The 11,080-nt window shown below is 41.7% G+C and overlaps 1 protein-coding gene and 1 long non-coding RNA gene across 2 annotated transcripts; both read left to right on the plus strand.

The window, feature by feature from the left end:
- The first annotated feature begins 2,787 nt into the window (after positions 1-2,787).
- On the plus strand, positions 2,788-7,309 carry LOC139411548 (ferritin, heavy subunit-like). The gene is made up of 5 exons (XM_071158031.1): positions 2,788-3,026; positions 4,740-4,842; positions 5,861-6,007; positions 6,454-6,579; positions 6,935-7,309. Exons 2-5 carry the CDS (start codon positions 4,744-4,746, stop codon positions 7,091-7,093), a joined length of 531 nt encoding a protein of 176 aa, XP_071014132.1. The 5' UTR covers positions 2,788-3,026; positions 4,740-4,743; the 3' UTR covers positions 7,094-7,309.
- A 953-nt stretch (positions 7,310-8,262) lies between these two features.
- LOC139411549 (uncharacterized) lies at positions 8,263-9,190 on the plus strand. The gene is made up of 3 exons (XR_011634609.1): positions 8,263-8,642; positions 8,934-9,004; positions 9,092-9,190. It is a non-coding gene; the product is annotated as an uncharacterized lncRNA (long non-coding RNA).
- The last annotated feature ends 1,890 nt before the right edge of the window (positions 9,191-11,080 follow it).

Consider the following 11,080-nt stretch of genomic DNA (forward strand, 5'->3'; position numbering starts at 1 on the left):
TCTGGTGGTTCCGTAATGTATGCCGCCTGTGTATGATAGTTTTTGCCTACCTCACTAACGATGCCTATTCCCTGCCTGTAACTTAGCCTATTGGATTTCCTGTTATCAACCTATTGCCTGATCTCCAGGACGACATTACTAGCCTATTGGACCCCCTGTGTATGACCTTCTGCCTGTCCCTGGACTCAGCTACCTGCCTCCTCCTGTGGTCCCTTACAATAAACACCTGCTGCGCTCTCCGCTTCAAACCAACTGTCTCCCATCGTGTTCATTATACAAAGCATATAAGTCCAGCCTTATTCTTTTTTAATAGGAAATACATTAAATATTTTATATTTTTATCATATTTCTACTGTTTACTTGAGCTTGTGTCCTCAAGTGACTACACCTCAGCAATTTACAATCATTTTTACCAGAAAGTTGAGATTTGAACCTTTCTTGGAGTATGTAGCATTACTAGTTATTGTTTATGGCCCTCTCATGATAAACAATTACTTTTGGGGATTACGTAGATTACATTTTGTTACATTTAACTGGTTAAATCCGCTCGAATCAGTGTAGATGAAGGGAAGGAGATTGAGCAATGAATTGTTTGGACAAGATTTGTGCCGTTCAGAGGGTGAATGGGCCAGACTAAAGATTTAAGTGCCTTTGAACAGGGTATGGTAGTAGGTGCCAGGCACGCCGGTTTGAGTGTGTCAAGAACTGCAACGCTGCTGGGTTTTTCACACACAACAGTTTCTCGTGTGTATCAAGAATGGTCCACCACCCAAAGGACATCCAGCCGACATCCCACAACTGTGGGAAGCATTGGAGTCAACATGGGCCAAAATCCCTGTGGAATGTTTTTGACACCTTGTAGAGTGCAAAAGGGGGTGCAACTCAATATTAGGAAGGTGTCCCTAATGTTTTGAACACTCAGTGTATGGGGAGACATGCTGCTGAGCATCAACTGTCATCCATATGCTGCACCAAAATATGCTTCACTTTTTTGTAACAATGTATATCAGATGTGGGTGACGCAGCAGCCAGTTCTTCTAAATCTTCAAATAATTGTAATTGTATCCATGCCTTAATTCATCATCAATCCTGTATAAAAAAAACAAGTGGAGATGAAAGGCATATCTTAATTATTACTAATTAAGGTAACCAGACTCCAGACTAATATATAGCACATTATGTTTCCTAGCATTGGGAGGAAGTGTCTGATGAATGAGAGTACTTGGAAGGTGCAAATGAGAGATTGTGATACCTAGTGGCAAAGGAAACGAGACAGTTTTATTCATGGGTTGGATTTTCAACCAGTGTCTATGGCATTATGTTGCAGCATTTTCTGGTGTGATTATATGATACACTGTATGACAATGACCCAGCAGTCCTCTGCTCTTGCTGGCTGACTGTCTGGTACACACAGTGGTTATTAACTGTGTGTAGGATACCAGACAGACAGAGAGAACTGTGGTGATGATAGTACTGTTTATCTGCTACAGCTGTTCAGTGTCATGTAGTGTCAGTATTTAGTCACATGGTGATGGTTCTTCCCATGATTTAAAATCAAGCCTAGCCTGAAACTTATATCCACACAACTGTAATCAAAGAATTCATAATGGTTTTGTATACTTATCTGAATTTGCCCTATTTTTCCACCATGATAATGCCAATCAACTAAGTAGGACTACACCATAAATAAGTAATTTCACTGATGGTATCTCATTCATGTGGCCACAGTTAGACTCTCAGAACTTATTTTAATGCGTGGCACCCATTGTGCTTGGGATTTTGAGATATTTTGTGTCGATCAGACTATGACATCTGTTCTGCTGTTGTCACTTCTGGGAAATTCAATTCCCCTTTCAAAAATACCCGTTACGCAATATCATGAATTGTCAGCATCTCTGCTAAGAAAATGTGGTCTACGTGACTGTTTAGTGTATTGTTAAGTTCCTTATTTGATTAATCCTGTTTATTGTGTAAGGGCAGCAGTTTTTGAAGTGTGACCTGACCAGGGAAAAACTCTGGGTCCATCCTTGGGAGCCTTAGCCTAGTATTTTTTTTGGTTATGACTGGTGGTCTGGAAAAACTCTAGACCAGGGATCATCAACTAGATTTAGCCGCGGGCCGATTTCTTCTTAAGCGGGGGCCGGAACATAGACTGCAAATTGACTGCAAGAAGCCCAAACAGATATAATATTTATCTAATACAAGATAATTTCAAACTTTGCTCGAATATGATCTCTCAATTATGCGTGAAAATACATTTGACATTTTAGTCATTCAGCAGACACTCTTATCTAGAGCAACTTACAGGAGTAATTAGAGTTAAGTGCCTTGCTCAAGGGCACAGACAGAATTTTCACCAAGTTGGCTCAGGGATTCAAACCAGCAACCTTTCAGTTACTGACCCAGTGGTTAATGGCCCAGCACTCTTAACTGCTAGGATACCTGCCACCCAGATTCCTAAAATAAAAATCACTAAGAGCTGATTTCCTGGTGTTTTTAGAGTTTTTTTATGTCCAACAATGAAAACTCAACAGAAAACCTGGGGGAACAAATAAACCACCATTTGCCCCTGGGGAACCCTGCTCTAGGCTCTACTCATGTGATACAATTTCCATCTGTTTGCTATGTCTCACTGAGTAAAAAGGGATTTCAAACAAGTGTCGTGCTTTACCATATAGTTTTCAAAAGTTTGACCAAATAGAGTAGTATTTTATATAAATGAAAAAACGATGTGCTTTCGAAAGTCCCTCCTTGCGCCAGTCCCCTCCCCTTACTGCTTTTGACGACGTCATTCCCTATTTAAGCACTGCGCAACCCTCACCGCTCACACATATCAGTTTGCAGACGAGAGTAAAGGTTACCTGCTTCAACAGTGCTTGAACGGCAACCTTCTACTCTTTTGAAGCAATTTCTTTTTGATTGAATTCATCCCTTTTGAAAACCAAATTAGATCAAGCTATCCGTAACATCGTAGAAACGAACAATTCGAATCACTCACACCACCTCTTCGGACCAGAAAAAACAAGGTAAGACAAATAACATATCTAGCTAAGAATAAATACGTTATTAAACTAGCTGGTTGGCATAATAGTTGGATGTAACGTAACTAGCTAGCCACTACCCAAGGCCGTACTACTGAGGGTGGCTAGCTAGCTACGTTATGTAACAAACTACGCTACCTAATGTAGCCAGCTAGCTAACGTTAACAAGCTTGCGACGATGTCAAATGCGTTGCAACGTTAGCATTGTAAAATAACTCAGCGTTTTTACGCTAGCTACTAATAACAATCGTCAATGTTATAATTGCGGTGTTTTTCGATATCGTGGTGGTTTACTAAATATGTCCTTGTTTTGCCAAATAATGGCGTCTGGCGTTCAGTGCTGGCAATTAATTTTTTTTTCAGTGATCGGCTCCATGATTTTCAGTTACGTCGACGTCACAGCACCAATTTGACTTGCTGCGGTAGCCTTTTTGTCCGCTCTCTTACGCACACCGCGCCCTTTGTTCTTATCTGCCTGTATGCGCGACGTTGCGGCAGAATTAAGTGGGGAAAGTCGTTAAACGCTATCAACTAAACACTCGTTTGGGGAGTAGTCAGAACTCTCTAAATATAAATTGGCAACACTGATGGCCTTGGTCGGTGAAGTGCGAGGATCTATTATATTGACAAGATAGTCGATTAACAATGGAAGTACATGCCGTCAAATGCGGGATATATCTAGCCAATCTATTGTAGAATAGAGCAATTCCCTTGTAACAACAAACATTGTCTTTGATCAAATAAACTTCACTTATCAAAATAGCAATTAAGTTTTTTTTAAACCCTTTTTTTTTATTAAGTCAGTTAAGGCAACCCGGTCGATGCTGGGCCAATTGTTCACCACCCTAGAGGACTCCTGATCACTGGCAAAGAATGAACGTCTAACAAAATTGTAGAAATGTAAACGTGTATTGAAAGCATTTCATGAGAACTGTGTGAACGGTGTGTAAAATGAAAATATTGTCCCCACTTGCATTAATTTATTGACGGTCCTGAAGTAGCCCCAGAGGCTTATCCGAAAGCCAACCACATTTGGTTTGGTCGCACACCAGTTGGCAGAAGTGAATTCGCCTAATTATTTTGCCAACTCTTCCCGCCTATATCAAACCATTTGTTTGAGTTCAGTCATAGCCGCTAGCATTTCTTAATGAACCATATCTAAATCAAGGCTATATCAAGAAGTGCAGTCGCCCTTAACAGACAGTCTGTTTATCTGTGTAGACATATGTAGGGCGGTGTCGACCCTCTTGCTACCTCTGGATGCGCTGTACATAGATAAGGTTAGAGTATCTAGCTAAATAGAAGAATATCTGTTACTATTTGGTGTCAGCCGGATTTGCAATGACAACGTCCTGCCCATCGTGTTTAAATGCATGACTGTGGTATTTTGGGTCATATTTTGCTGACATTGCGTATGGAGATATGCACGCTTCATAAAGTCCAAATACTTTTGAGACTCATGCTCTACTAGCCAACTAAAGGGCTACAGTGATTCATCTCTCATAACCAAACAAACCCTTTATCTATAGAATGGAATGACTGGATAGCACCAACCTTCTGTAATGTTAGACTGAGTTATTGAAGAGTCAGATAATCTTCCCTTTGGCATCGGGGCTCCATGCTGTTTTAAAAGTGCCATAATTCATTGAACCAAAGTGTGCCCTTTCCTTTTTGACAGTTTATACATTTCCATTTCAGAAACATGTCTCTCGTGAGACAGAACTTCCATCAGGACTGTGAGGCTGCCATCAACCGGCAGATCAACCTGGAGCTGTACGCTTCCTATGTTTATCTGTCCATGGTAAGACTGGAAGGGGAATGGAGAGGAAGAAGGGTTTGGCAAGTGTAGTCTCGGATACTAGTATGACTGATTAGTTTACAGGAACACTGAGTCATGAGGTGTAAGAAAAGGTTACACCCCATGACAGTGCAGATGGGTGTGTTTTCAACACTCTGGCCTCTTGGCATCCCATTTAATACTAGGGCTGGGCGGTATGGCCTAAATTGTCATTGTTTTCAACCTTGTGAGTGATGCACATTTTTATTTATATCACACTCTGAATCATTTTTGTTGTACAATTCACTGCGTTTCAGTCAGAAATCTAAAGAATGCAAGGCTCATGAAACTATATCCAGGCCAAATAAGCCTTCCACAACCATAAGACCCACTAATTTAATTATCTAATCAAAATAGTTAAGTGCTTTTTTGCAGCATTTGCTGTTAACAGGAGGCGGCTACCATGTTTATGCCTCAACTTTCTCACTAATTAACAATTCATTCAGCACTGTCTGTAATCATGGTAGCATCCATATTAATGTAGATGTGTTTAATTTATGTTATTTAGTGACTCCAAAATGATGATGCATTTACCATTTCTATTGAATGCAAATTTATCCCAACAAATTTGGAGTCACAAGCTTGATGTAGTCATTGCGTGTTAGGCATATGGGACCACATGTTTACTTTAATACACTGAAGTAAATTTGTCCCATTACTTTTATTCCCCTAAAATGGTTGGACTATGTATAAAAGTGCTGTACTTTCTAAACGGTTGGATCAATGGATCAAAATACACTCAAATTAAAGCTGACTGTAATTGAACCTCATAGTCATTGTATCATTTCAAGTGCTGGATACAGATCCAAAACAACAATAAAATGTCATTGTCCCAACACTTGTGGAGCTCATTTTATCTGCATACTGATAGCAGTGATCATTGTAGATACACATTGATTCTACTGATCGCTATTTATGTCAAGATGGTATACCTGGCTGGTTCCAGTTCTCTTTGCATTCACCTTTACCTTCTCTGTCTCAGGCGTATTACTTCGATCGTGATGACCAGGCCCTGCACAACTTTGCTAAGTTTTTCAAGAACCAGTCCCACGAAGAACGTGAGCACGCTGAGAAGCTGATGAAAGTTCAGAACCAGAGGGGAGGGAGAATCTTCCTGCAGGACGTCAAGGTGTGCTAAGTGCTTGTGTGCATGTCCATATTTCGCCTGTGTGCAAATGCATGCTTTCAGTGGGAGTTTATTGTGGGGATATGATAGCTCCCATCTAGGGAGGACTGACAGAGGGAGATTGAGGGTGTGGACCACTTATCTTTCAGACATTTAAACTGCTGCGTGTCATTGACGCTGTCAGAGATAAATGTACTGTTGCAATGGGCATGGAGAGAATGTTAAACAGCAGCCATACTGAATCCTAGAGAAATACTGACAGAGTAAAGCAATGAGCGGTTAAGGAAACAGGCAACAGGTGATATTTAAACTTGACTAAATGGTTATTAAGCAGCTAGGTAGCCAATGTGTACTCCAGTTTGTCTGACATAAGCCAGTGGGGGGAATAGTGGCTTGTGAAGAGGCACTACGGCTGCTCTTTCTAACACCATATTTATGGCTTGTTCCAGAAACCAGAGAAGGATGAGTGGGGTAGCGGTGTGGAGGCCCTTGAGAGTGCCCTGCAGCTGGAGAAGATTGTAAACCAGTCCCTGCTGGACCTGCACAAGGTCTGCACTGATAACAACGACCCACACGTGAGTATATGGAGTCATGAACTATACAAAGGCAAAACGCTATGTTATTTTAACTGCAAGATGTTTTTAACAGTCTCTGAAGACTTAAAATCAGAATCTAATCCACCCATATTTATCATGTAATTCAGGATATCATAAACAGGGTGCCAAATATGAAGTCTGTCAGGTTTTTCATGCAGTGTACACTTTAATCAGTGCCAAGTCCAGAGGGTCACATGAAGGGTTTTAAAAACCCTTTTCCTCTAGGGTCTAGAAGAACACAATAGATTATTCATCCCTGTTCTGTTTGAGGCATCACTCCACTGAGTTTTGCTTACCTGTTGGTCCTTTCTCTCATTTGGTCCTTTTCGCTCAGATGTGTGACTTCATTGAGACACACTACCTGGACGAGCAGGTGAAGTCCATAAAGGAGCTGGGTGACTGGGTGACCAACCTCCGCCGGATGGGTGCCCCCCAGAACGGCATGGCCGAGTACCTGTTTGACAAACACACTTTGGGCAAAGAGAGCACATAGACCCTCCATTTTCTTGCTACATCCTATAGCTGTGTTTCTGTCTTGCTTGATATATCTATAGGATTGGCATCAATCAAGTTCATCCTTGAATCCTTAGTTTGTGCTATGCTATTCCCTCCCGTTCCTATAAGCCAGTAGCCCTTTCCCCTCCAATTGCCTGTCTAACCTGTTTGTTTTGACTGCAGTTGTCAATAAATGAAACCCTCTGGATTCTGATGGGCCTCTTTGTCATAATTCTGCAGAGGTGTGTGCGTATATAAAGATTAGTCTAAATGGTCTCATTCAGACATAGTTAAACACTGAACAAAACTGGTTTGATACAAAATGGATAGAATAAAGAGAATTCAACAAGTTGGAAGATATAGTGGAAGCTAGAGAAATGAGACTGACTATAAAATAGCACTTTTTTTCTCACCTTTATTTAACCAGGTAAGCAAGTTGAGAATAAGTTTTTATTTACAATTGCGACCTGGCCAAGAAAGCAAAGCAGTTCAACCCAACGGTTACAGATGGAGTCAAACAAATATACAGAAATAAGTCTATATGCAATGTGAGCAAGTGGGATGGGAGGTAAAAGCAAAAAGGCCATGGTGGCGAAGTAAATACAATCTAGCAAGTAAAAAAAATTAACACGAATGGTAGATTTGCAGTGGAAGAATGCAAGTAGAAATAATTGGGTGCAAAGGAGAAATACAGTAGGGGAAGAGGTAGTTGTTTGGGATAAATTATAGATGGGCTATGTACAGTAATCTGTGAGCTGCTCTGACAGTTGATGGTTAAAAAGCTAGTGAGGGAAGTGTTTCAGAGATTATTGTAGTTTGTTCCAGTCATTGGCAGCAGAGAACTGGAAGGAGAGGCAGAGATACCTGCTGGAGCTTGTGCTGCTATGGTGACCAGTGAGCTGAGCTAAGGGATGACTTTTTACCTAGCAGGGTCTTGTAGATGACCTGGAGCCAGTGGGTTTGGCAACGAGTGTGACACGAGGTATAAGATGACATATTAAAACTAAACTCAGTTGATCACACATGCTTTATACACCAATTTGTCATGTTTATGAATACCTTTTCAGTAAAATGTTACCCTTCTCAGGTTTCCAGACAACCTTTCGATGCATGTGAAGTACATGTCGGATAAAAAAATACTCAACCGTCCTGATGGGAACACCAGGGGCCTGTTGCACAAAAGTAGAATTAAGACATCCGGGATAAATGACTCAGCTGAGCTCAATGAAGCCAAAACATGTGCGTCCAGGCTTAATTGGTTGCACAAAGACCAAGCCAGGATGAGCAGACACGGATTCATTAAGCCAGGTGAAACCAATCCTGGATAGGTGCGCGCTCACGGCTCACTCAAATAGACCCCGCCACAGATCACAGATTAACTGATTTACCATGGCAACTAGAGCCGCGTACTTTTCCCCGTCGGAAGCACAAATCCTCATGGAGGCATACGAGGAGGTAAAAGATATAATTAAGAAGAAAGGCAACACCGCCACAGTGATAAAGCAAAGAGAAAAAGCGTGGCAAAGTATTGCAGACCGCCTGAATGCGTAAGTAGTGCACAATTACACACTCACCGCTCCGCTGAAACATCACAATTACAATTCAAATATTTAATTCACATCTCCAAAAATGCAGTTGTACTGTAATTATGAAACGGTTAATTTTTTTATTGAAATGCACTGCAGATATGAGTGAAATTGTGTAAAGTAACTCCATCACACTGTATAAAGCTATGATAAAATTTTTGATATTTTTACTGAAAACAAGACAAAAATACCAAGTAATTTTTTGCAGTGTGACTCCATTAAGTGTGTGTGTGTGTGTGTGTGTGTGTGTAGATTAAACATGAACGGGCCAAAACGGACATGGCAGCAGGTCAAAATCAAATACAAGAACATTCTGCAGAATGGTATGGTCCCTGACTAATATTTAACAAAGCACAAGCATATATTGTACCCAGAAGGTGCCTGCTCACACATTGTCTGTACTGTTTTAGCAGTGAAAAAGAATACCCACAGACAAGGCACGGGTGGTGGGTCACCAAAGGCTGACCTTACCCCAGCAGAGGACATGGCCTTGGAGCTAAATAAAGGCAAAGAGACGAGCATAGGTTCCTCCCAAGATGCCACCCGCTTCATTCAAGGTATGTCCTTCCATCTCTACATGGGATACAACCACATTCATATTGAATCAATTTGGACTGTCTGACTTTGGTTTACCTATTGCCTTGCAGTGTCTGGCAGCACTGTGTTCCTGTTAGAGCCACCAGCACAAGCACCAGACGATGCTGATCCAGTGAGTACTCCATCAAAGGCATACTGTAGGCCTGGCATGTCTTGTCTACTAGCTTCAATATGAATCCGATTAAATGTGATAGGGTGAAGGCCCCAGTGCAGCAGCAACAGCACATGATGGAGACGATGATGAGGAGGAGACCATCTCTCTGGATTCCAGAAGGCATGAGGTATCATGTTAAGACTGTGAAAGTACTATTTACTCTACAATGGTGAGGAGTCCTCATCAAAATCAAAAAATCAAATTTCTTTTACAGGACCCAGATGCTATACAGTGGGAAAACCAGCCTGGCAACATAGTGCGTATTAATAAAAGGACACCACATCCTGCCAAATTCCAGCTGCGCTAATTGTATTGTGTTCACAGAGCTCACAAGCTATCAGAAAGTTGTATGGCAACCACCTCCGGTGCCAAATAGAACTGGCAGACATAGACATTCAGTACAAGAAGAAAAAGATGGAAAATCTTGCACTGGAGTTCGAAATAAAAAAGAGGACAATTAGGAAACTGGACCTTGAAATAAAAAAACTTGAGAGGGAGGTGAGATATGCCTTCAATGTACACTGTATGCTAACTGTAACACAAATGTATTAATCATTATTTTTCTTTCCTCCCCCAGCTCCAAGAAGATGACACAGCTCAAAATAAAAATTAGGTATATTCTCGTAAAGTCAAGTGAGCCATGACATATGAGCTCTTATTGTGAGCACACAGGACGGTGGCATCTTTCTAAGGTTTTTTTTATTTTCCCAGCAATCAGTACAACCAAGTCATCGTTATAAGGCATCGCCCTCTTTTGCCCACCCCCCCCAGCACCAGGTGTGGCCACTAGCCTATATGAAGGCCCAAAATTGTGTGTTCCTTTCTGCTCTGACAATGGCATGCCCATTCGTGCGAGATGTGGTGGATGAAGAAGCACTTGTGCTGAGGAGAGCCTTCAGGTGAGAAAGGGTCTTCAGGGACCGGTTGGACCCACTGGCCTTCCCTGATGACCATCTATATGAAAGATACAGGTTTTCTGCAGATGGCATCAGGTATCTATGCAGACTACTGGGTCCCAGGATTAAGCACCGCACTGCACGGAGCCATGCACTGAGTGTGGAGCAAATGGTTTGTGTGGCCTTGCGCTTTTTTGCTAGTGGAGCCTTCCTGTACTCAGTGGGGGATGCAGAACAGCTGAACAAGGCCACAATTTGCCGCACAATAAGGAGTGTGTGTCTGGCTATCAAAGCATTAGCAGATGTCTTCATCTCCTTCCCTGGCCACAGAAGACTCTGTGACATCAAAGAGGAGTTCTATAGGATTGCAGGTAAGAGGATCTACAAATTACAGGACAACTGTTAACACATAGTAGGATACTCATTACTTTGTGTGACAGGTTTCCCCAATGTCATTGGTGCAGTGGACTGCACACACATAAGGATAAAAGCCCCCTCAGGTGCCCATGAGGCCGATTTTGTGAATAGGAAATCCTTTCACAGCATTAATGTTCAGGTGAACATAACTTTTTGATATTGTCCATTGACGAACACTCTGCATTGCCAGTGATGTGCATTGATTGGTGTAATATTCCTCATCTTATGATATCAGATGGTCTGCAATGCTGACTGTGTGATCAGCAATGTTGTGGCAAAATGGCCTGGCTCAGTCCATGACTCCAGAATCTTTCGGGCCTCTGAAATCTATCAGT

This window comes from Oncorhynchus clarkii, chromosome 6 (genome assembly GCF_045791955.1).
Source record: "Oncorhynchus clarkii lewisi isolate Uvic-CL-2024 chromosome 6, UVic_Ocla_1.0, whole genome shotgun sequence".
Taxonomy (NCBI): domain Eukaryota; kingdom Metazoa; phylum Chordata; class Actinopteri; order Salmoniformes; family Salmonidae; genus Oncorhynchus; species Oncorhynchus clarkii.